The sequence below is a fragment of the Echiichthys vipera genome (genome assembly GCF_963691815.1).
Source record: "Echiichthys vipera genome assembly, chromosome: 4".
NCBI lineage: Eukaryota > Metazoa > Chordata > Actinopteri > Perciformes > Trachinidae > Echiichthys > Echiichthys vipera.
Window position 1 is genome coordinate 31,950,454 of NC_139829.1, and position 25,394 is coordinate 31,975,847.

At 48.4% G+C, this 25,394-nt stretch overlaps 1 protein-coding gene across 1 annotated transcript; it reads right to left on the reverse strand.

Annotated features, from left to right (window-relative positions):
- Nucleotides 1-1,213: 1,213 nt before the first annotated feature.
- Nucleotides 1,214-25,394, reverse strand: fkbp15b (FKBP prolyl isomerase family member 15b). The gene is made up of 29 exons (XM_083912651.1): nt 25,251-25,394; nt 19,743-19,846; nt 19,572-19,650; nt 19,367-19,436; nt 19,205-19,279; nt 17,887-17,985; nt 17,310-17,459; nt 17,135-17,203; nt 16,886-17,029; nt 15,861-16,015; nt 15,715-15,763; nt 15,491-15,607; nt 14,910-14,997; nt 14,636-14,736; nt 14,468-14,555; nt 14,252-14,361; nt 14,063-14,161; nt 12,333-12,427; nt 10,880-10,982; nt 8,036-8,207; nt 7,319-7,455; nt 6,619-6,774; nt 6,304-6,456; nt 5,416-5,508; nt 5,163-5,276; nt 4,650-4,757; nt 3,226-3,887; nt 2,957-3,065; nt 1,214-2,146 (listed from the first exon to the last, which is right to left on the reverse strand). Exons 1-29 carry the CDS (start codon nt 25,298-25,300, stop codon nt 2,069-2,071), a joined length of 3,627 nt encoding a protein of 1,208 aa, XP_083768777.1. The 5' UTR covers nt 25,301-25,394; the 3' UTR covers nt 1,214-2,068.

Genomic DNA, 25,394 nt, shown 5'->3' on the forward strand with positions numbered 1-25,394 from the left:
AGGGTGTGCTGCAGGTCAAAGCAGAACAGGAACCCATCAGAACAGGGAAGAAGGGTGATGGAAGTGACTTTGAACATGGAGTGGTCGTTGCTCTGAGTGTTTCACAAACTGCTGATTCACTGGGATTTTAACCCACAACCCTCTCTTGGGTTTTTACAGAGAACGCTCCGGAACAGAGCAAAGATCCAGTGAGCGGCAGTTCAGTAGATGCCAGAGGTCAGAGGAGAACGGACTGACTGGGGAGAGCTCCTCCTCCTCATGTCCTTCTCTTCTTCCTTCTCCCTCTTGTTCTCCTCCCCCTCCTCTTCTTCCTCTTGTCCTCCTCTTCTTCCCCTTGTTCTGCCCCCCCTCCTCTCCTTCCTCTTGTCCTCCTCCTCCTCTACTTCTTCCTCCTTCTCCTATTCCCCTCCTCTTCTTCCTCCTTCTCCTATTCCCCTCCTCTTCTTCCTCCACCTCCCCTCTTCATCCTCTTGTCCTCCTCCTCTTTCTCTTGTTCTCCACCATCTCCCCCTCTTCTTCTCCTCCTCCTACCTCTCCTCTTGCTCCTCCTCTCTCTCCTTTTGTTCTGTGGGTCCAAACGCCTCGTTGATGCCAGAGGTCAGAAGCGAACGGCCAGACTGGTTGGAGTTCCTCCTCCTCCTCCTCTTCAGACTGCTTGGAGCTCCTCCTCCTCTTCTTCTTACTCCTCTTGTCCTCTTCCGCCTCCTCCTCCTCCTCTTCCTCTTCAGACTGGTTGGAGCTGATAGAAAGGAACAGTAACTCAAATATCCACTGGTTAAACAGAGGAATGCAGGAAAGCATCTGTGAACACACAACACCACCGGTAGAAGCCACACTGACACTTCATTAAGCCCCAGGTGTGCCTAATAAAGTGGCCGCTGAGTGCACGCTCATACAGGCCCAGTCTTCCAAGTATTGTTATGTCATGATCGTAGTTTGTTTTGTATGGGAATAATCTAATTGCTTGTTTCTTATTCACTGTGTAATGTTTGTGATTTCTACTCTTTTAAGGACCCCAGGAAGAAGAGTTGACACCATGGCGATCCAGTAAACAACAAAGTTAACTCTTCAACACGTATTTAAAATGTCTGTAAACTAATAACAACTGAAAAACATAAACTTTGTTTTAATAATCAAGAGACTGAAGTCAGATTCAATAGACAGTATTTAGGGACAGCTGTACAGCCGAGCGGGGCGTCACGGTGGGGTGGTGGTAAGCACTGTCGCCTCAGAGGGTTCCTGGTTCGAATCCCTGCTGGGGCCCTCCTGTGTGTAGTTTGCATGTTGTCCCCGTGTCTGGGTGGGTTTTCTCCGGGTTCTCCGGTTTCCTCCCACAGTCCAAAGACGTGCAGGTGTTCGGTTCATTGATGACTCTAAATCACCCGTAGGTGTGAATGGTTGTCTGTCTCTGTTCGTCTCTATGTGTCCTGTGATAGACTGGCGTCCTGTCCAGGGTGGACCCCGCCTCACGCCCGATGTCAGCTGGGATCGGCTCCAGCCCCCCACGACCCCGACAGGGACAAGAGGCTGAAGATGAATGAATGAAACACCTTCTATGAAGCTACATTTAAAACCGTCGTAGACAAAAGTGACTGAGCCGAACAACTACGCAGCGAGACGAGCGATGAAGGCCGCATCTCTGTGTCGTTTACTTCCTGGAATGAATTTGAGTTAAAAAACAACTGTGTAAAAGGTTTTATTCTTAAAAGCAGCTATAATCTCAAAGCTAATCATTAAAACAGGCGCACTGCTGATTCAGCAAACTAATGCGTTACAGTGCCGCGTAAAAGTGTGGGATTAAATCACATCACCAACAGTTATCGCATAATTTAAGGGTTCCTTTCGATTCTTCTTCTTTAAATTACAGGCTTGTTATTTCATCTAAACCCCGGCCCGACGCCGCGGCTGTCAGGGAGCGGGACAGCACGCGGGTCAGGAGCCGGGCCGACCGGCTTCATCCGATCGAGGTCGTGGGCAGAGGCCTCGCTCGTCATCTCTCTGATCAAACCGCAAACACAGCGTTGAAGATGAAGACGCAGACGCAGACTGGCGGTGTTCCGATCCCGTCTCAGTTGAGCCAGTCCAGATCGTTGTCCTCGTCGTCGTCACCGAAGAGAGGGGCGGGGGGAGGACACCCCTTCAAGCTCTGGGCACAAACACAGAGAGAGGCTGTGCATCAGTGTCACATCGACGGTATTACACAACAGACTTTCATCGTTTCGAAGCAGTGACGTGATCAAACATCAACAGGACTGAACTGATGCTCTCTATGGAGATACGGTGCCTGTAGAAAGTCACGATACCCTTTTGTAATAGTCACTTTTTTTGTTTTACAGCCTGAATTAATATCGCGTGAGTTACACATTTTGCTTTGACCCTTTAAGTGAATTTCTCAGTTAACAGTCACAGTTTGATCAGGGTTCAGAGAATCCTCTGCCCTGATTGGTCGACGGTCAGGCACCAGCAGGTGACATGAGGAGCAGACAGAGGTGGAGCAACATGACTTTTTACTCTCAGGGCGCCCTCCCACTGTTCCTCCGTCCCGCGCCCCGTGCTTTAGGGTCCTTGTCCCCCCCTCCAGGCCCGTTTGTACTCACACTACCTGGGCCTCGGTGAATGCTTCTTGCTGCCTATACGTCATCACGCCGTAACACGTCACACGCATTGATGACGTCATGGCGATGCGTGTGACGTGTTATGGCGTGATGACGTATAGGCAGCAAGAAGCATTCGCTCCCAGGCGTGGAACGGTTGCACTCACACTGGTCAAAGGAACTAGACTTTATCTGTAAAACCTGTTTGGGCACGGTACGGAGGAACAGTGGGAGTGCGCCCTCAGTCTCATTGGATATAGCGACAGCTTCCACAAAGATGAAAAAAACTGTAGATTTGACACTGAAACGAAACACAAGGAGAGGGCTGGGGTCGGGGAGAGGGTCTACACATCCTTCCTCACCATCTCGTCCTCCTCTTCCTCCTCGCTGGGGGCTGCGGGGGGTTTGGCCGGTGTTGTGATCTGAAAAAATGGCTCCTCTCCGTTTTCCTCCCCGATTCCTCCGGTCGGCCTGAGAGGATACCGGAAAAAGAGAGGGAAAAGGGAAATCACATGTTTGGCCGTTGTGTCCGTTTTGTTTCAACGGCGCGTTCGGACCCGGAAATCTTATTTTGAAAGGGTGTTACGTCAGACTGAACAGCCGGGTAATGACCACAGATGCCAGGACTCACCTCGTGTCCTCCCCTGGGCTGCTGGGCGGTGTGCTGGGTGGTGGCGGTGGGTTGGCTGGGGGTCCGAAGGCTTTCTGAGCAGCGGCGTGCGTCTCTCCTACGTGCTCTCCGTCGTCCGCGCCCTCCTCGTCCACCTCGCTGCTCGCTGCCGCGTTCCTTTCTGACGCAGGCTCCTGTCCATCCTCAGCGGCTGAACCCTTCTCAGGTGCATCATCTGGATCTAAAGACGTGGTCGGGTCTTTCTCCTCTGCAGAGATTTCAGGGACAGACTGCCCCGCCTGCTCCTCCTGCTGTACCGCAGATGCTGCGGTCTCCTGCAGCTCCGGCTCAGTGGGAGGACCAGGTCTGAGATCAGCGGCCTCCGATGCTTCTGCGTGGCTCTGTGCCTTTGACTCAGATGCCGTCTCTGCCTCCTTCTCTGCTGATACTTCCTGATCCATCTGGGCCTCGGTGACCCGCTGAGACTCTGACTCCGCCTCGTGTTCTGCCTCCTTTTCCTCCTCTTTGACTTCTCCGTCCCCGTTCACGTGCACGCTCTGCGCAGCCTCCTGTCTTTGTTTCACGGAGTCACTTTCCTCCTCCTCTTCCTCTGCGTCCTCTTCCTTCTTACTCGGCCTCAGTGAAGATCTGTCGGCGCCACTGAGCAGCTGCAGAGTTACATTCTGGAAAAAACAAGTTTGAAGAAAGGTCGACAAAACATATGTGCTGTGCAGAAACCCTCCACTGTTTAACGCTGATTACATGTGAAGTGGAACATTTTCCATTCATACTGTTCCATTATTTTGGCGCACTCCCACTGTGACGTCACACGCATTGATGACGTCATGGCGATGCGTGGCTTTGTTTCCAGATCTTTCCGTAGACCTCGGAGTTTTTGTGCGTCTTGTCGACTGTTTTTGAATCTTTTCATCGACCAAATCTGCAGTAAACACTCCACCTCCGCATCACACCAACGTGAACCTTTCACTGCCATTGTTTGAAATGTCCGCGCATGGTCCCTCCTTCTTTTTTCTACGTCCCAACAGGCGCACAGGAAATGACATCAGAACCGTGCGCACGCTCGTGCTCGTACATGTGCAAACGTGCTTTACAAAAGCCCACCTCTCCCAAACGGGCCGTGGACGGCAAGCGTGCTGCTCCTGAGCGTGGTACGGTTGCACTCACACTGGTCAAAGGAACCAGACTTTAGCGGTGAAACTTGCTCGGGCACGGTACGGATGGACAGTGTGAGTGTGCCCTTACTTTTTACTCAGGCTTCAGTTGGAGAAATGTACTGAACTTTGATATTGTGTATGCACCGTGAATAATGTGACAATATGTCATGATGTATGTGTAAATGATGATGATCCCATGTTCTTTGTACATGTGTGTAAATAAATACCTTTTAAAAAAGTTAAATTGCATTTCATGTCATATACTCTTACCTTGATGGTGGTGACAATCACCCCCAGCACAGCCTGGCCGCTGTAAGATTCCTCCAGGTCAAACTCTCCTCGCAGAGAATGAAACACTCCGTTCATCACACGCTTCACCTGCAAACACACACAGAGCCGAGGAGACGAGTCACGTGCACGCACAGAGCCGAGGAGACGTGTCACGTGCACGCACAGGTCTCAAACTTCAGCCAACGACACAAACTTTTACATTAATCATCAGAGTTAAGCCAAAGTTGTACCTCGAGTGTAAACTATGATCTGCAGCATTAGCCATTAATCCTGTAATATGAACTCTTTTCTAACTGAAGACCGGGCCTACACGAAGATCTTAACTGGCTGATTTACTGTTTAAATGTTTGGATAATAAAGTCGATATTCTGTGTCCAAGGTTGTCAAACAATTAATATTAGAAAGAATATTTTTCATAGTTCATGTTTCATGTGTATTAGTGTGTGTGTGTGTGTGTGTGTCTGTGTGTGTGTAGTGTGTGTGTGTGTTCACCTCAGCTGAAGTGTCTCCTGAACTCTGCTGCTCTGCCAGTTTCTTCCCCAGCTCGGCCTCTCGTCTCTCCAGTCTCTCCCTTAAAGCTGCTTCATGCTGCTCAAGGGCTGTGTACTGAGAGAGATCAGCATACAGTGAGTGAGAGTGTGTGTGTGTGTGTGTGTGTGTGTGTGTGTGTGTGTGTGTGTGTGTGTGTGTGTGTGTGTGTGTGTGTGTGTGTGTGTGTGTGTGTACGACGGGGCATCCATCTTACTTTTTCCTGAAGGACTTGCAGCTCCTCTGTTTGTCTGCCACGTTGCAGCAAAGTCTGTTCTTCTAAATCTCTCGACTGCTTCAGAACCGTGAACTGTTGTGAACACAAATCACATATTTACACTTAATCACATCTCATCTCATCTCATCTTCATCCGCTTATCCGGGGTCGGGTCGCGGGGGCAGCAGCTTTAGCAGGGGACCCCAAACTTCCCTTTCCCGGGCCACATTAACCAGCTCTAACTGGGGGATCCTGAGGCGTTCCCAGACCAGTGTGGAGATCTAATCTCTCCACCTGGTCCTGGGTCTTCCCCGAGGCCTCCTCCCAGCTGGACGTGCCTGGAACACCTCCCTAGGGAGGCGCCCAGGGTTCATCCTTACCAGATGATCCTGAACCACCTCAACTGGCTCCTTTCAACACAAAGGAGCAGCGGCTCTACTCCGAGTTCCTCACGGATGCTGAACTTCTCCCCCTCTCTCTAAGGGAGACTCCAGACCCCCTCCTGAGGAAACACATTTCACATGCTTGGACCTGGACCTGGTTCTTTGGGTCCTGACCCAGCTTTCATGACCACAGGTGAGGGTAGGAGCGAAGACTGACTGGTAGATCCAGAGCTTTGTCTTCCTCAGCTCTCTTTTCATCACAACGGTGCGGTAGAGCGACTGCAGCTCCGCCCCCGCTGCTCCGATTCTCCGGCCAAACTCTCGCTCCATCCATTTTGTTGTATTTATAATATGTGCACTACACAGAGCAATACTGGTAATGTTGAAAGTCTATTTGTGTAAATAATGTTTATTAAAAAACTACGATAATGCGAACAATTGCAGTTCTTCATTACGTCAACAACCATCGAGCCTCTGTGTGTGTGTGTGTGTGTGTCTCGTCTACCTTCTCCTGTAGCTGTGTTAGCTTGTCCTGCAGAGCCTCTCTCTGCTCTGTTAGCTCCGTCAGCTCTCTACTGTGCTGCTCTTTAGCGGAGACCATCGTCTGCTCACACTTCCTCTTCCACTCCTCCTCCAGCTCCGCCTGCAGCTGACACAACTGCCACACACACACGCACAGAGGGTGTATGTCTTTAGTGGTCTTATGTGGAGCCGTGCTGATAAAACGTGTTTCACTGACGGGTCCGCAGCATATTTAAGGTCAGTAACTATCACATTATTACTGATATTCCTACAGTAGAGCTCTTCCATTGGGTCTGACCTGTTCCGATGCAGCGTTGTCGGTGCTGGTCCTGGCTTTGCGAAGTTGAGCTCGGAGGTTGTCCAACTCCTGCTGGCTGCTCTTACGGAGCTCCTCCACCTCCTCGTCCCGACGCTGACGCTCAGCCTGCCACTTCTTCTTCCTCTCCGAAAGAGTCTTTAAGGGAGAGGAATCAACTGTCATTTACACAATTGTTATTTCACATTTCAAAACTCTCGCCTCGATTCTTTCTACAGCTGTAGAGTTCTTTAACATACGGTATCAGCCTTGTTTCCATGGTGACTTCTCATCTCATCTTCAACCTCTTATCCGGGGTCGGGTCGCGGGGGCAGCAGCTTTAGCAGGGGACCCCAAACTTCCCTTTCCCGGGCCACATTAACCAGCTCTAACTGGGGGATCCTGAGGCGTTCCCAGGCCAGTGTGGAGATCTAATCTCTCCTCCTGGTCCTGGGTCTTCCCCGAGGCCTCCTCCCAGCTGGACGTGCCTGGAACACCTCCCTAGGGAGGCGCCCAGGGTTCATCCTTACCAGATGATCCTGAACCACCTCAACTGGCTCCTTTCAACGCAAAGGAGCAGCGGCTCTACTCCGAGTTCCTCACGGATGCTGAACTTCTCACCTGATATTAAAGTGTGTACTATGGAGAACCAAAGTCTGTCCTGTTTAACCGACACAAGGCCAAACACATGAAGTGTACTCACGCGTTCTAGGCTCTCTTTTTCCGTCTTCAGGTCCTGCACTTCCTCCTCCATGTTGTTGACTCTCAGCTCCATCTCTTTGCGTCGTTGCTTCTCTGAGCGGTGCTGAGCCTGGGCCCTCTCTGCCGCCTCCTTCAGCTCTGGAACACAGAAACACGGCAGCATTAGAATTCAAGTGACCGCACGGAGGGTTCAGACACAATCCAGAGACAGTTCAGAACCAGTTATGTGCCATGTATATCTTGTGTGTATCTTTTTTCTATGTCCCAACAGGAGCACAGAAAATGACCTCAGAACCGCCGTAGGCCTTGTGCTCGTACACGTGCGCACGCCCGTGCTCGTACATGTGCAAACGTGCTTTACTAAAGCCCACCTCTCCCAAACGGGCCGTGGTTGGCATGCGTGCCGCTCCTAGACGCGGTACGGTTGCACTCACACTGGTCAAAGGAACTAGACTTTAGCTGTGGAACCTGTTTGGGCACGGTACGGATGGACAGTGTGAGTGCGCCCTGAGAACACAACAGGGTCATGAGTGACCCTCTGGAGCCGGAGCTGCTGGAGGCTGTGTGGATGCATATTAATACATATACACATATCATATTAATGTTAATTATGGATACCTCCCTAATACAGTTTTAGCAGAAACAGAAGAATAGAACTGTGATGATGGTGCGAGTTATTAAAGGACTAAAAGTAAGGAATAAAAACAACTACACAGACCTTCCAGCTGTGTTTCCAGGGCAGCGGTGGATTGGCCGTGTCGCTCACCCTCCTGCAGTGCAGAGCTCAGTTTACTCTGCAGCTCCACGGCCTTCTGCTGGTGAGCGGAAGCTTCTAGCTGCAGCAGAGACAGCTGGGCCGTGGTTGAAGCCAGATCCTCCGTCAGACGGACCTGATGGAGACGTAGAGGGACAGGGGGAGCGGTGAGAGGAGGGGGGTGCACCGGTGTCTGTCTACGGTTAAGGAAAACCCAGGCCACGCAGAGACAGTGTAACAACATAGTGACAGCCTGCATGAGTGGGTACTGGTGCTAGTGGTGTGAGCGGGTTGACCCTGTGGGAGGAAAATGGTGAGTGATGGCTGATGGGAAAGGAGATGGAGGCGAAAAAAGAGAAAGAAAAGTTAGTTTAAAAGTTAATGGAGTATGAAATACGAGCCCCAACTCACAGCAAGTTGGGATGTTGTGTAAAAGAACAGAATACAGTGATTTGCTAATCCTTTAAACTACAAGGACAAGATATTTAATGTTCAATCTGATGACTTTAGCTTTTTTTAATGCAAATTTTTCACTCATTTTGAATTTGATGCCTGCAACACGTTCCTAAAAAGCTGGGACAGGGGAAAGAAACACCTGTTTGGATCGTTCCACAAGTGAACAGGCTCATTGGAAACAGGTGAGCGTCCCTGAAAGGCTCAGTCGTTCACAAGCAAGGACGGGGGCCAGGGTCACCACTTTGTGTACAACTGCGTGAGCAAATAGTCCAACGGTTTAAGAACAATGTTTCTCAACGTACACTTGCGAGGAATTCGCTGATTTCATCATCTACAGTCCAGAATATCATCAAAAGGTTCAGAGACTCTGGAGAAATCCAGTCCAAAGACGTGCAGGTGTTCGGTTCATTGATGACTCTAAATCACCCGTAGGTGTGAATGGTTGTCTGTCTCTATTCGTCTCTATGTGTCCTGTGATAGACTGGCGTCCTGTCCAGGGTGTACCCCGCCTCACGCCAGATGTCAGCTGGGAACGGCTCCATCCCCCCACCCCCTGCGACCCCGACAGGGACAAGAGGCTGAAGATGAATGAATGAATGAATGATGTAATCTGTTTTTATGCACGTTTCACACAACATCCCAACGTGATGTGAACTGGGGTTTGTAAAAAGGATGGTTCCAGCGGCAGCGGTCAGACGTGGGTCAGATAGTACTTCCACGTGATACTTCAAATCTTGTGCAGCGTGTTTGGAAGAAGGGCTGGGCCAGGACAAAGCAGACTGTGAGATCAGCTGTTACATCCCAGATGTCTAAACTCACTGCAGTCCTGTGGCTTGTTTGATGGAACCGACCGTCGGCCGTCTTTGCTTTGTTTGCCCTCTGCTGCTTTTTTGAATATAAACATTTAGAGCACTTACGCTATTTCACTTTGTCATTCTTTTCACCTTTTGCAGATACTATCTGACCCCAGTCTGGTGGCAGTACACAGAGAAAACAGGCTCACCTGGCCGGAGCCCAGGTCCTGAGGCAGTGCACGCTGAGAAGAGAGAGCAGGAAATGCTAGATTTTGCTCAGAGCAGCTCCGCAGCGCAAATAAGCAGGAAGAGCAGCACTCATAGATTTGTAACAGACAGTTAATGAGAACTTAAATACCTTCCAAAGCCCCACTGACAGTAACTCATATAAAGACTGAACAGAACAGAAGACAATGGTGAAAGCAGTGGTTGTTAGGGGAATAGTTTGTTTCCCTTTACAGTTTGCGTAAGTTAGTGAATCAGTCCGTCTGTATCATAGAGGAAAGCTACTAAAGCAGGACTTCCTGTTACTCCTGTGGGCAGTTAACTGCTCTACACGCAAACGCCGTATTTTCCTCTTGGCAGCTTCTATCTCAACGCTCACCGTCACTGTCGCAGGGTTAAACTTTGCATTTCCTAGCTGGTGTTAACCCTTAAAGTCATGTTCATGCATTAAAGCCAATGAGAAGCTGGCACATCTCCTGCTGTCTCGGCCCACCTTCTAGTACAAGGGCGCCCTCCCACTGTGCGTCCGTCCCGTGCCCCGTGCTTTAGGGTCCTTGTCCCCCCCTCCAGGCCCGTTTGTACTCACACTACCTGGGCCTCTGAGAATGCTTCTTGCTGCCTATACGTCATCACGCCGTAACACGTCACACGCATTGATGACGTCATGGCGATGCGTGGCTTTGTTTCCAGATCTTTCCGTAGACCTCAGAGTTTTTGTGCGTCTTGTCGACTGTTTTTGAATCTTTTCATCAACCAAATCTGCAGTAAACACTCCACCTCCGCATCACACCAACGTGAACCTTTCGCCGCCATTGTTTGAAATGTCCGAGCATGGTCCCTCCTTCTTTTTTCTATGTCCCAACAGGCGCACAGGAAATGACCTCAGAACCGCCGTAGGCCTCGTGCTCGTACACGTGCGCACGCTCGTGCTCGTACACGTGCAAACGTGCTTTACAAAAGCCCACCTCTCCCAAACGGGCCGTGGACGGCAAGCGTGCCTCAGCTAGGCGCGGTACGGTTGCACTCACACTGGTCAAACGAACTAGACTTTAGCCGTGAAACCTGTTTGGGCACGGTACGGATGGACAGTGTGAGTGCCCCCTTAGAAAGCGAGGGGCCATTCAGCTTTAGCACACAGGTCACAGTGATGAGTGTGTCGCCTGTAATAAACCTCAGGGCTGAATGATACACTGTGTTAAGTGTGTGTAGAGTTGTAGCTGATGAATGCGCGTATAAAAAGTCCCCATAATCTAAAACTGACACAAAAGTTGCCTCAACGTACAACCTACAGTCTCCATTGTCCCCCTTTTCACCCCTGAAGTGGAGTCCTCACCTTGTCCTGCTCAGCCTGCAGTAACCGGGCCTGGTTCTGTTCACTGGAGGACTTGAGGGAGTCGTTCCTCTGTTCCAGCAGCAGGTGACTCTGCTCCATGTACCTGGAGAACAGCACCACCACATTACACCTCACATCCTTAACTCGTACGCTCTTTGGCAAAGCAAGGCAGCTTTATTTGTACAGCACTTTTCATACACAGGGCAAGACTTAGCAGAAAGCTACGGTGAACATAAGAGTTTTAAAAGTGGTCAGAGTGGGTGAAAGGAAGTTGATTCCAGCTGTTTGTTGCATAATGACTGAAAGATGCTTCCCCTTGATTTGAGTTTACTCTGTGAACCACGAACAGATTCTGACAGACTCGGAGGATCTTAGTGATCCAGAAGGCTCATGTAGTGGGAGCAGAGCAGTGATATACGTCGGCCCTGGACCATGTAGTGATTTATACGTGAGCAGGAGGATTTTGAACGTACAGGAAGCCGGTGTAATGGTTTAAGAACTGGTTTAATGTGCTCACATGTTTTGGTCTTTGGTAGAACTCTAGCAGCAGCGTCCTGAACAAGCTGCAAGGAGACCCTTACAGAAGTCCGGCCTACTGCTATTAAAGGCCTGGACGAGTTTTTCTAAGGGCGCACTCCCACTGTCCGCCCGTACCGCGCCGCGGCCTTTTGGGAACTTGTCCCGGTGCGGAAGGACAGTGTGAGTGCGCCCTAAGTCTCGAGCTGACATGAGCCCATTAAGTCTTGTTACATTTTTGTGGTGATAGTATCCCGGTTTTGTTACTGATTTGATGTGACTGTGGAAATGTAAATCAGAATCCAAAATAGCTCAGGAGTCAGTTGGTTCTGATGCCGTGTAGTCGAACCAGATCAAATCCAAGCGTGACAGTTTAGAGACTGAGATAGAGAAAACGTTTTTACCATTCGTACCAGTTACACTGTTTTTTCAGAGAGGACTGCAAAGACTTTTTAATGGAAATTGTGTATTCCATCTCTTTTCATTATTAGCTCTTTGTCATGGCAAATTGCCCTTCGGGGACAATAAAGATCTCTTGACTTGACTAAGGGCACACTCACACTGTCCGTCCGTCCCGTGCCATGACCTCAGAACCGCCGTAGGCCTCGTGCTCGTACACACGCTCATGCTCGTACATGTGCAAACGTGCTTCACTAAAGCCCACCTCTCCCAAACGGGCCGTGGACGGCAAACGTACCGCTCCTAGACACGGTACGGTTGCACTCACACTGGTCAAAGGAACCAGACTTTAGCTGTGAAACGTGCTCGGGCACGGTACAGAGGGACAGTGGGAGTGCGACCTAATAAACACATCTAACAGATAAATTACAAAGGCATGTTGTAATGTGATATAACAGTTTTAAACAAAACAATGACAGAAGTCCCAAAACTGACCAAAGCTGCAGTAGTTCTGGCTCTCTGTCAGTGTGACACTCACCTCTGGTTCTGGTTGATGAGCTCCCCGATCTTACGGTTTTGCTCCTCAATGCGAGAGCTTTTCTCAAAGACTTCCTTTTTCAAACATTCGTTTTCCTAAAAAACACAATGAGAGTTTTTAAGAAAACAGTTTGATTTCTAAAGACAAGTCCCAGAACACGGAGAGAGGTGTGAGAAGAGACTCGATATTTGTGTTTTTCACCAAAGAGCAGAGCCTCCGCAAACACAAGACACCTGCCGACTCTTCCACGCTGACACCAGCTCCGCAACTTTACCAACTTTAGAAAATCCATTTGAACAAAAAGACATCAGTAGTGGGAGAGAACCGGCACTTTGACGGGTCGTTAAGCACCATGACACACGAGGTCAGAATGAAATACTTTCAGATTGGAGGTTGAAGCTATTTAAAGGTGAGTAACTGGAACTCACCAATGTATTATAGGTACCGTATTTTCCGCACTATAAGGCGCATAGAACAGACGCTACAGTCGAGGCTGGGGTTACGTTCTGCATCCATTAGATGGAGCTGCGCTAAAGGTAACGTCAACACAACAGTCAGGGGAGGTCGTCTTGTTGCTTCCTCCACTTCGGCGCCATTGATTGGTTCATGTTAAACTCTCTGGCTGCTGCTCTATTCCCGTGTTCTACTGCGTGACTAATGGCCTTGAGTTGAAACTCTGCGTTGTAAGCGTGTCTCTTAACAGGAGCCATTTTGGGCTCTTTACACAAACACACACATGGAAATGAAACGGCACGCTTCACGCAGTCGTATATCTCAACATGCACCACGCGTTACTTCTTCTACGGGGATAAATAGAGTCGGCGGCTGCTCACGGTAGTTGGAGACCTGTTGTGGCTCAATATTGGTCCATATATAAGGAGCACTGTCGGCTTTTGAGACATTTGAAGGTTTATAGGTGCAACTTAGAGTTTACTTTGATACTTTCTTAATATCTATATTGTATTTGTACTTTGTTGTTTAGTAAATCAGACAGTGATGGTGTGGTAGGCTTTGATTTTACATTGTACATTATTAAAAATGTTCTTGAGAACCACAACAGTAGCTCGGTCCATAGGTGACTTGGCTGGGAACCGGAGGGTCGCCGGTTCAGGTCCCTGTGTGGACCATGAATGGAGCGTGGACTGGTGGCCGGAGAGGTGCCAGTTCATCTCCTGGGCACTGCCGAGGAGCTGTTGGGCACAGAACCTGCAACTGCTCTGGGTGCTGGTCACTGGCAGCCCCCTCGCTCTGACATCTCTCCATTAATTGCATGTATATAGGTCCTGTGTGTGTGTGTGTGTGTGTGTGTGTGTGTGTGTGTGTGTGTGTGACATGAATAATAATAATGATAAGAGTGAAATAATCGAATTTCCCTGTTGTGGGACTAATAAAGGAATTCTTCTTCAAATTCCCTACACACTCTAGTCGAGCCTCTCAAAATACAACACGCACATGTGAGCCCAGTGTGTGTGTGTGTGTGTGTGTGTGTGTGTGTGTGTGTGTGTGTGTGTGTGTGTGTGTGTGTGTGTGTGTGTGTGTGTGTGTGTGTGTGTGTGTGTGTGTGTGTGTGTGTGTGTGTGTGTGTGTCTGTGTTTTTACTGCTTACGCATCACATTTTTACCACAATAACTGACACTATGGAGGATTAGGAATGGAGAAAGTGGGTCGGTGTCTTAACGTGTGGAGGTTCAGCACCCAGCCACAGCGCCCGCACTGTTCACGTGTTTTACCTGCACAATTCGTTGGATGTTGTGCATGATCATGGAGGTTTCCATTGACATACTAGGAACACCCACGGAGAGACTCCCCTGCCTTTGAAGGTCATCGACCTGTGGAGTAAAAAGACAAGAACCAGATCTACCTCCTTTCTGTTAAAGCCTCTTAATTTAAAAAAGGATCCTCGTGCACAGAGTTTTTACCTTTGAGACCAGTTGATCCACTTTATCTGCTACTTTTCCCACAGCTAAGCGGATCTCTGTGTTGTGTTGACGAGCCTCGGTCATCAAGAAGGAAGTCACGTCGCTGGAGCCTGACAAAAAACAACACAACCGCCCTCAGAAACTGCCCTGCGTTTGACATTTCACGCATACACAAACACTCCACTGCTCTCATCATGAAGGCTCGAACGCTCTTACCCATGTACGGGATGGTTTGTGCGGGGTAGACGTGGCCAACGGGCTGCAGCTGAGACGGAGCCACGGAGGTCTGCGTGTAGGAGTAAGGCTATGAAACAAGGGAATGCACTGGTGTTACCAACTGTGTCCGTAACTTACTCACTGATGAGAGATCAGTTCAAAACTCACCTGAAAGGCATGGCTGCTGCCTGACAGCCCGGGCTGGGGGGCAACGGCGGTCATGATGGGAAGTAAGGCAGAATGTGGAGCGGCGTGAGGATGAGGATGCACTGCAGGAAACACAAAACGTTTCACTTTAAATCAGACTCAGGGAATTCACCAAGACGCTGTAAAACACGGTGTAAACTACCACAGGAAGAGGGGTGGGAACCTTTGGGTGCCTCACGGTTCGATTCTAAAGGTGCCAGAGGAGTGCATGCATGAACAGGTGGGAGAAGCTCACCGTGCGCTGAAGCCGGAGCAGCAGCAGTGGAGATCTGCACCGGAGATGGAGCCGCGGGCCCGTCCTTCGCCCTGCTGCCGCTGGTGTCCTGCACATCAACGCAACAGTGGCAGAAGGTGAGTAATGACTCGTAATGACGTACACGTGCGCACGCTCGTGCTCGTACATCTGCAAACGTGCTTCACAAAAGCCTAGGCGCGCTACGGTCGCACTCACACTGGTCAAACGAACTAGACTTGAAGGAGCTTGGGCACGATATGGAATCATTACGCAAACAAGCACTTGAAACTTTCAGGCGCACTCCCACTGTCCGTCCGTACCGTGCCCCGTGCTTTAGGGTACTTGTCCCCCCCTCCCTCTCCCCCCACGACCCAGGCCCGTTTGTACTCACACTACCTGTGAGCGGTACGGTTGCACTCACACTGGTCAAGCGAACTAGACTTTAGCCGTGAAACGTGCTTGGGCACGGTACGGATGGACAGTGTGAGTAGGCCCTAAGATCCTGCATGGTTTAGCTCCTCCTCCTCTTTCTGGTTTCATCAACTTCAAGTGTACCCCCACAGAGCTACCAGAGGACCCACCTCCAGCTCAGAATCACTGGACTCGGGCTGGCTGGCCCCTCCTGTCAGGAAGGGCAACATGGGCTGGCCCATCTTGGCCATGCGAGAGATCAGCTTGGCTTTGGTGGCGTCTGGGTTCTGAGGGTTGATAAAGGAAGCTTCCATCAATACAGCTGCCACGTGAACTGAACACACTGATTATCGTTGCACATAGTTAATACGGAAAAAGCATTGAGGGTGTTTACCGTCAACTGTTCACTGAGAGAGTTTGACTTTGCACGAAGTGGAGGCTCGCTGCAAACAAACACAAACAAAGTGTGCGATCAGACAAATCATCTGAATGAAGAGTCAAGATGATGCTTTAAAATCCTTCCTGAGATTTAAATCCCACCCTGGTCTGCCTGGAACGGAGGCGGTCGTCTGTGCAGGGGGCTCTGGGGCCAGATTCTCCACGCTGGGGGCTGGGGAGGGAACAGGGGAGGGAGCAGCGGAGCCTCTGGAGCTGGCGCTGGCACTACTGGACCCGTCGTCCTTGGAGAACTTCACCTGAAAGAACAAAAACAGCAGAAAACACTTCGGTTCAAACTTAACCAAGATTACAAACGACTAGGAGCAAAGAGGTCGGATAAAAGGAGACGTAAATGAAATCGATTGTGTTCCTAATGTCGTCTTTATCCATTTAGGGCGCACTCACACTGTCCTTCCTCGACGGGCCAAAACAGGTTTTTCGGCTAAAGCCTGGTGCATTTGACCAGTGTGAGTGCAATAACTGCGGACAGCTGGCCGTCCACAGCTCGTCTGAGAGAGGTGGGCTTTAGTAAAGCGCGTTTGCACATGTACGAGCCCGAGCGTGCGCACGTGTACGAGCACGAGGCCTACGGCGGTTCTGAGGTCATTTCCTGTGCGCCTGTTGGGACGTAGAAAAAAGAAGGAGGGACCATGCGCGGACATTTAAAACAATGGCGGTGAAAGGTTCACGTTGGTGTGATGCGGAGGTGGAGTGTTTACTTCAGATTTATGAAAAGATTCAAAAACAGTCGACAAGACGCACAAAAACTCTGAGGTCTACGGAAAGATCTGGAAACAAAGCCACGCATCGCCATGACGTCATCAATGCGTGTGACGTGTTACGGCGTGATGACGTATAGGCAGCAAGAAGCATTCTCCGAGGCCCAGGTAGTGTGAGTACAGACGGGCCTGGAGGGGGGGACAAGGACCCTAAAGCACGGGGCACGGGACGGAGGCACAGTGGGAGGGCGCCCTAAGAGGAGGACGTCCTCACCATACAACTAACTTGTCTGACTTGAAGAAACTTTAACGTTCAACACGTAAATGAAATATTCATGAGGCTTTATGATGATCAGGCATGTTAGAAAAGGTCAAATACAAGAGCAGGAGGGTGCAGGAAAACGTTACCCGTCGAAGCTCCGTTTCAAAAATAAGAGTGCTGTTAGCCGGGACCCGGTTGGGGACGCCCTTGGATCCGTAAGCTTGGTTGGGTGGGATGACGATGAGACGACGACCTGACTTCTTCAACCCCAGCATCCCGTCCTCCCAGCCCTGCTCACACAGACGAGGTCATAAAACAGTAAGAACAAGATAAAAGAGCTTTCGTGTGGACCATAAGATGCGATTCTTGTTAAAGTACAGTGCGTTTTCACTCACTTTGATCACTTTTCCCGTTCCAATTTTCAGCCGGAGCAACTTGTCCTTGTTCTGGTTGGAGTCAAACATCTGAAACGAGATTTCAGAGTCCGTGAGTGTCATTAGAGAAGTCCAATCCACCAGAACTGGAGACTAAATGATGACAGCCGTTGAGTAAAGGGTGGAAATGTGCGACCTGTCCGATGGTGTGGTTCTGCAGGAGCCAGCCTGTGTACACCACCTCCAGGGAGTCTCCGCTCTCCACCGCCTGGCCCTCGCCAACACTCAGGTCCTGGACCACCGCAGCATCTAAAGAGGCTGCGCTGTTCGCTTTCGCCAAACCCACCTGATGCGCACGCCAGGAAGGAAGTCATGATCACATAAACAACATAAGGGGTGTGATTCCAGAGCTTGTGTGTCTAATGTGGGTCAGGATGACGCACGAACAGCCTGTTTGCTAGTGACTCGCACACTTTAACTGTGGTTTACTGTTCACTCATTGAATCCCTACTCACTTTCAGTATCTCAGCTTGGTACAACACCCTCACCATCAAACACAAAACAAGACTTCACTCATCAGGCCGGCTCTCCCCAAAACCCCCCTACCTCAACTGTACACCTGCTCAGTACCATCACACAGGACCCCACCCACCCCCTCCACCAATCCTTTGACTTACTGCCATCAGGTCGACGCTACAAGGTCCCGTTGGCTTATCTTATCTTATCACTCTGTTGGTCGCACACGAATCTCAAACTCCTCCCGTTTCACTGACCTCTTTGCAGAAGTCCGATGAAGCTTTCTCCGATTCAAACATCAGGGACCAGTTCTGCCTCTGCTCATCATAGAAAGTGCAGTAATTGTTTGGCTGTACCTGCAGGAGAGAGAGAACACGCGGTGAGGGACGAGAGGAGGAACACTTGGGCTCAGGATGCATCATCTTTCTCTTTTTCTAACACATTATTGTCATGACACCGTGGTCATACATTACCCATTTTATATAAACTATGTGAGGATCACAACGTATTATCATTTCAGGCTGTAAAACCAAAAAAGTGACTGTTTCAAAAGGGTATCATGACTTTCTTTAGGCTGTAAACACTGCTGTATTTCAGACAGGTCCAACCCAGATGATGCTGCTGCAGCACCACCTGCTGGCCAAACGGCAGCAAATGTTTCATGACCACTCGGACGTCATATCAACACGTCCACCACATGTGGTTACAATAACATTCATGTGTAATAGAAGTCCTTCCCACAGCACTTAAGCACACTCTGAGGGCCAGCTGTAACACTGCATGGACCATCGAATACCTGGAAGAGTAACTATTTATGTCTTGGTCGAAAGATGTTCTGAACTCAATTTAGTGACGATATCTCAGAACGTGCAGGAGCAGTAGTAAACAAAGATTTGGACACAAAATTGTAGAAAATATAGATGCACATAGACAATTTCTAGACTTACAGGTCCCTCTTGGAGGCCAAAACGTGTGCTAAAGTGCCCTCTAGGAGCCAAAACGTGTGCTAAAGTGCTCTCTAGGAGCCAAAACGTTTGCTAGAGTGCCCTCTAGGAGCCAAAACGTGTGCTAAAGTGCCCTCTAGGAGCCAAAACGTGTGCTAAAGTGCCCTCTAGGAGCCAAAACGTGTGCTAAAGTGTCCTCTAGGAGCCAAAACTTGTGACAAAGTGCCCTCTAGGAGCCAAAACGTGTGCTAAAGTGCCCTCTAGGAGCCAAAACCTGTTCTAAAGTGTCCTATAGGAGCCAAAACGTGTGTTAAAGTGCCCTCTAGGAGCAAAAACGTGTGTTAAAGTGTCCTCTAGGAGCAAAAACGTGTACTAAAGTGCCCTCATGGGGGCCAAAACGTATGCTAAAGTGTCCTCATGTGGGACTAAGCGTGTGCTATAGTGTCCTCTAGGAGCCAAAACATGTGCTAAAGTGCCCTAATGGCTTTGCGTGCCACTGGTTATAGGAGTAATGACACACGTTCAGTGGCTCTGTGTGTTGACTGTAAAGGTCAGTTCAGTGTGAGGTGTGCTACTCCTCTAATGCGTCACATTATCGGTCCATGCTCAACACCCTCACGTCTCCACTCACCGTGAAAACAAAGCCCACGTGAATCTTGGCGGCGGCCACTTGTTTCTGTTGGCTCAAGTACAGAAGCAGCTTGTACTGCAGAGAAGAAGAGGTGCATTATTCACACAAATCAAGAGTCACACCAATAAGCTCAAACGAGTGACCACTTAGCAAACCTCAGACCTCTTTTGTTGTGTGGTTGCCCAGCACGGCTGCTCCCAGCTTCCCCTGCTTCACATACTGTCCGTTGATGCTGCGCACGGGAGAAAAGAGGCAGAATTTCACTCCACCTCGTACAGGAGGTTTTCTGGAGTTCCACAGACTATTTACGTTTAGAAAACACATGAAAAACAAAGTATATTCAAAGTGTCAAAGACTGGGTCCTCACTATCTGAAGGCTTGGACTGCTGTGGCGAACAGCACCGCAGGAGCTCCGGGCGGCGGCGCTGGTTTCTGGGGGGCCGGTGCTGTAAACGGACAAAAGACACACTGAGTTGAGCCGTCAGATTCAGTCGTGGCTCGTCTGATGTCACTGACGCCTCCGCTCGGACCGTCTCACCTGAACCGGAATTCTTTCTGGGCTGTTTCGGTGCCGTGTACTGGAAGGATTCGTTCCCCCGGCTGCCTTCCTGGTCTAGACCGAACAGGGACGCCAACTTAGCCCTGCAAGGGAAAACAAGTGTAAAGATCATCTGGGTACGGTTCTGTGTGATCCACTCTACGGTTACACTCATAGGGCGCACTCACACTGTGCCTCCGTACCGTGCCCAAACAGGTTTCAGGGCTAAAGTCTGGTTCCTTTGACCAGTGTGAGTGCAACCGTATCGCGTCTAGGAGCGGTATGGTTGCCGTCCACGGCCCGTTTGGAAGAGGTGTGCTTTTGCAAAGCACGTTTGCACATGTACGAGCACGAGCGTGCGCACGTGTACGAGCACGAGGCCTACGGCGGCTCTGAGGTCATTTCCTGTGCGCCTGTTGGGACGTAGAAAAAAGAAGGAGGGACCATGCGCGGACATTTAAAACAATGGCGGTGAAAGGTTCACGTTGGTGTGATGTGGAGGTGGAGTGTTTACTGCAGATTTGGTCGATGAAAAGATTCAAAAACAGTCGACAAGACGCACAAAAACTCTGAGGTCTACGGAAAGATTTGGAAACAAAGCCACGCATCGCCATGACGTCATCAATGCGTGTGACGTGTTACGGCGTGATGACGTATAGGCAGCAAGAAGCATTCTCTGAGGCCCAGGTAGTGTGAGTACAATGACAACAAACGTCAGAGTCTAACAATACTACAGTATTTGAGTTGCGGTACCCGTCCCTAGTAACGAGGAGGAGGAGGAGAAGTGAGGAGAGTAGACAGTACAGAAAATTGCGTGAAAATGTAACGAGTAAAAGTAAAAAGTTGCCTTAAAAACAACCTCTGCTTTCATTAGTGGGTCACATGATCAATCACCACTGTTTTAACTCACTCTTTGAGAGACATTCACTTAAAAGACAATTAAATAGATAGAAAATCTTACGGTGTACAGCTTTAAAACACTACATAATTCTTCAAAATGGTTGCAAATTCATTTTCAAATGATCAACAAATCAACCGTAATTGTAATTGAGTCAACCGGACATTTACTTTATCATCACACACCTCAACATCATCATCAACAGGCAGCAATCTCACTATTTACAACCCAGGGGATCGACCCTGTGAGTGTTCAAGACAAGCCTTGGTAAAGCGCGCCGCTGTGGTACTGACCCCTGGAACTCCTTCCACTGGTAATCGCTGGTGTCACCCACAACGGACATGTTGAAGGCCTTGAGGCCCTCATCTCCCACGCTAAGGAACTGGGATGAGAAGGGGCAGCGCGTTTGCATGTGTGAGAGTCAAACTCCTCCTCGTGTACGTTCCGACGCTTGAGTCCCGGGCCACCTCTGATCTCTCCCCCCCCTCCCCCCCGTGTGGTCACACCACGGTGGCAGATTCAACAACTCAACGTAGAGAGAAAGCGAGGAGCTCCGACTCTGTGCTGGGTCTCCGCTGAACAGAGACGGCCCGTGGCAAACCGCTTCACCTCGCTCCTCTAACGGGCGGCATGTGATAGGAATTAGCCGCCATAACACTCCTCCCTCTGACACATACACTGGCTGCTTATTCCACCGGCTCATACGCGCGGTGCTGCTCTCACACAATGGGCATGCGGTGCAGGGAGAACACGGCTGTCAGTCTAAAACGGGGCAAAGCTGGAAGTGAGAGCCTCATAATAGAGAGGTGAGGTGTAATAATGCGTCCTGACGATGCACAGCCTGCTCACTCATCTCATCTTCAGCCTCTTATCTGGGGTCGGGTCGCGGGGGCAGCAGCTCCAGCAGGGGACCCCAAACTTCCCTTTCCCGGGCCACATTAACCAGCTCTAACTGGGGGATCCTGAGGCGTTCCCAGGCCAGTGTGGAGATCTAATCTCTCCACCTGGTCCTGGGTCTTCCCCGAGGCCTCCTCCCAGCTGGACGTGCCTGGAACACCTCCCTAGGGAGGCGCCCAGGGTTCATCCTTACCAGATGATCCTGAACCACCTCAACTGGCTCCTTTCAACGCAAAGGAGCAGCGGCTCTACTCCGAGTTCCTCACGGATGCTGAACTTCTCCCCCTCTCTCTAAGGGAGACTCCAGCCCCCCTCCTGAGGAAACACATTTCGGCCGCTTGTACCCGCGACCTGGTTCTTTGGGTCCTGACCCAGCTTTCATGACAGGTGAGGGTAGGAACCAGGACTGAGCGGTAGATCCAGAGCTTTGCCTTCCTCAGCTCTCTTTTCATCACAACGGTGCGGTAGAGCGACTGCAGCTCCGCCCCCGCTGCTCCGATTCTCCGGCCAAACTCACGCTCCATCGTCCCCTCACTCGTGAACAAGATCCCAAAGGTCCTTCAACTCCTTCACTTGGGGTCAGGACTCATTCCCTACCTGGAGTGAGCGATCACAGCCTGCTCATGTAATAACTATATTCTTTGTTTTATATAAGTGACGATGTACTTTGAGCTCTAAACAGGAGTTTGGTTTATTAGACATTTATAAAGGTTAGAAAATGAACGTGACATGAGTCAGTTTGTGTTTTGTCGTATCTCAGGTCTCTGCTGATGGTGGTGGTGCCTGCTGCTGTGGTCCTGCATGACGCTTCCTGCTGCTATCATCACTGTTACTCATATAAACTGTCCTTAGTTTATAAACTATAACATTTGTAGCCATAAAGACACCATCAGTGATATATGTCACTGTATCACAGCTGTAATTACTCACTTACTGTGCTTGTTTCTGCTGTGCTGTTGTATTAACTGTTATAACATATCAGTCATATTCACATTACTATAGATATTATTATAGTTACTGTTACTCTTAGGTTGCTTGCATCTCTGTCCATCTGTCCGTCTTTCTCTCTCTCTCTCTCCTTCTCTCTCTCTCTCTCCTTCTCTCTCTCTCTCTCTCCTTCTCTTCCTCTCTCCGGTGCAGACAGATGTGCGTCCTCCACAGAGCTGGGTCTGTCTGACGTTCCTGTCTGTTATAGTGAAGGTTTTCAACGCCACCGTACTCTACGGGGGAATTGTTGGGTCTGTGTAAATCATAAATAAGTCATAGAGTGTGGTCTTTACCTACTCTGTAAAGTGTCCTGAGATAACTTTAGTTATGAATTGGCACTGTAAATGAAACTGAATTGAATAGATTTCAGTGCAGACCTGAACACCGTGACAGAGTTAGGAGCTTTATCCAGATGGAAAAAAGCTGCAGATGACGAAGACAATGGAGACATGTGATAAAACATGTGATAACTCTTCAGACCAGCAGTGGCACCGCACGTACATACGAAATCTGTGTGAGTCCATCTAATAGAACTCCTCATATTAACTGCTATAATCCTCCATGACTGATGTAATCTGCATAATTAGATTAAAAAGACTTTAGCAGCTGCAGACTTTTGCATGTTAAACACCGGTGATGGAGCTGACAGTTGACTGTAATGAGGACATACAGAGTCTCATCACATCAGGAGGGTTAGCAGCAGGAGCATTACCGATATCAGGTCTTTTTTTTTATTCTGCACACATTTGGCTGCAGGACCGGGTGGCTGCTGTCTACCCTGGGTTCACCCCCCACCCTCACCCCCTCCCTGTTGCTAGTCTTGAGTTTTTCTGTTGTAACAGTGATTATGTGCTTGTTGCTGAGGTGTTTTTTTTCCTGTTCCCACACTGCACTCCCTCTGGAGTACAATCTGGGGGTTGCCTTTTTTTCTCTCCTCCCTCTCCTCATGTTATGCTGTAACTTTCTCAATCCAATCCCTGCCTCCTGTCCTGTCTACCCCTCTGTCACATTGTATGTACATGTATGTTTGGACAGGTGCGCCGCAATTTCGCTGGTACTTGTGACTAGTGACGAATAAAGGGCTTCATCAATCAATCAATCAATCAATCAATCAATCAATTTGAACTTCATCATAGTCGTTTTGATGTGGTTCACCGTGCTTCCTGTGGTGTTTTGGTGGAAGAACTAACGACACAACTAAAGAAATGGTTCTTCCTCTAGCCTCCTCTGTACCTCAGGTCTCGCTGCCCGGCCATGTCTCTGTAGTGACAGCTTGTGTTTGTGTAGGTGTGAGTGTGTGTGTGTGTGTGTGTGTGTGTGTGTGTGTGTGTGTGTGTGTGTGTGTGTGTGTGTGTGTGTGTGTGTGTGTGTGTGTGTGTGTGAATGTATGTATGAACGTATATATATGTGTGTGTGTGTGTGTGTGTGTGTCTCTGTGCATGACTGTGGGTTCTTTTAACTTTCTTCTCCTGATTTTATTTGATGTTTCTCTTTTTCTGTACGTCTCTGTAACTCGGCACTGTGCGATACTCTTCTGTATGAAAAGCTCCGTATAAATAAAGGTTGATTTGATTTGAAAACATGATGTGCTTCGTGGTGCTAAGTGTTAAGTCCGTTTGATATTCAGAATAAAAAAAGTGCATGTTATGCATTTAAAACGTTTCATTGAATGATGTCAAACCACTCGTGCAACGTAAAGACTAATATTCCTCATGTGTCACAAGGCTTGTTTTTGAATAATATATGTTTTTATTAAACTTAAATCTATTATACTTCCTTATCTTTTGACCTGGAGATGTAAAACCACTAATGCAACGTAAAGACTAATATTCCTCATGTGTCACAAGGCTTGTTTTTGAATAATATATGTTTTTATTAAACTTAAATCGATTCTACTTCCTTATCTTTTGACCTGAACGTGTCTCGTGAATATTCCTCATGTTTATTCTATTATATTCCTCATGATACATTTAAGTTTAGCAAAAGAATATTATTTTAAAAATCATAACAAATATATTATTATAATCAATTACAGAAGCATAACTGACTTAAGTTTATCAATAAATCATTTTAAAAAAGCATAAATACATTATTATAATAAATTTTAGAAGCCTAGCTGATTTAAATTCATCACAAAATCGTAAATAAATATTAAAAATCATGAAAAATATATTATTATAATAAATTACAGAAACATAGCTGATTTAAATTTATCAAATAATCATAAAAGATCATGACAAATATATTATTATAATCAATTACAGAAGCATAACTGACTGAAGTTTATAAATAAATCATTTAAAAAAATCATAAATACATTATTATAATACATTTTAGAAGCCTAACTGATTTAAATTCATCACAAAATCATAATAAATCATAACAAATATATTATTTTTATTTTTTACAGAAGCAAAACTGATTTAAATAAACAAAAAATAATTAAAAATCTTTAAAATCACATTATTTAAAAACAAGTCTCGTGACACATGATGAATATTAATATTAATGTTTGACATAATTAAATAAAATAGTTTAAATGCTTAATAGTTGTTTATTCTGAATATTAGCTGAATGTTAAATATTAAACTTAATGCTTAAAGAGCAGAAAGGTGAGTTTTAATTAACTTAGACTTCTGCACGAGAGCAGCTAACCGTGGCTAAGCTAGTTAGCTCCCATGCTAATAGCATTAGCCTGCTGGAAACACACACTCACACACACTCACCCTCCCGCGGGAGACAGGAAGTCCCCGTCCTCGTCGTCTCCGCCGAACATCTCTGGGGTCTGGAGCTTTTTGTCTTATTCAGATCAAACGCAGGAATGAATTAGCTCTTTTTTACATGACTAGTTTGTTAAAAGTGTCACTTCC

Coding starts and splice junctions, on each gene's coding strand:
- fkbp15b (XM_083912651.1), bottom strand. CDS start 25,300: ATGTTCGGCGGAGACGACGAGGACGGGGACTTCCTGTCTCCCGCGGGA. Junction 16,016..16,885: donor TTGAAACGGAGCTTCGACGG/GTAACGTTTTCC, acceptor TTGTTCTTTCAG/GTGAAGTTCTCCAAGGACGA. Junction 6,775..7,318: donor AAAAAGAGAGCCTAGAACGC/GTGAGTACACTT, acceptor TCTCCCTTAAAG/ACTCTTTCGGAGAGGAAGAA.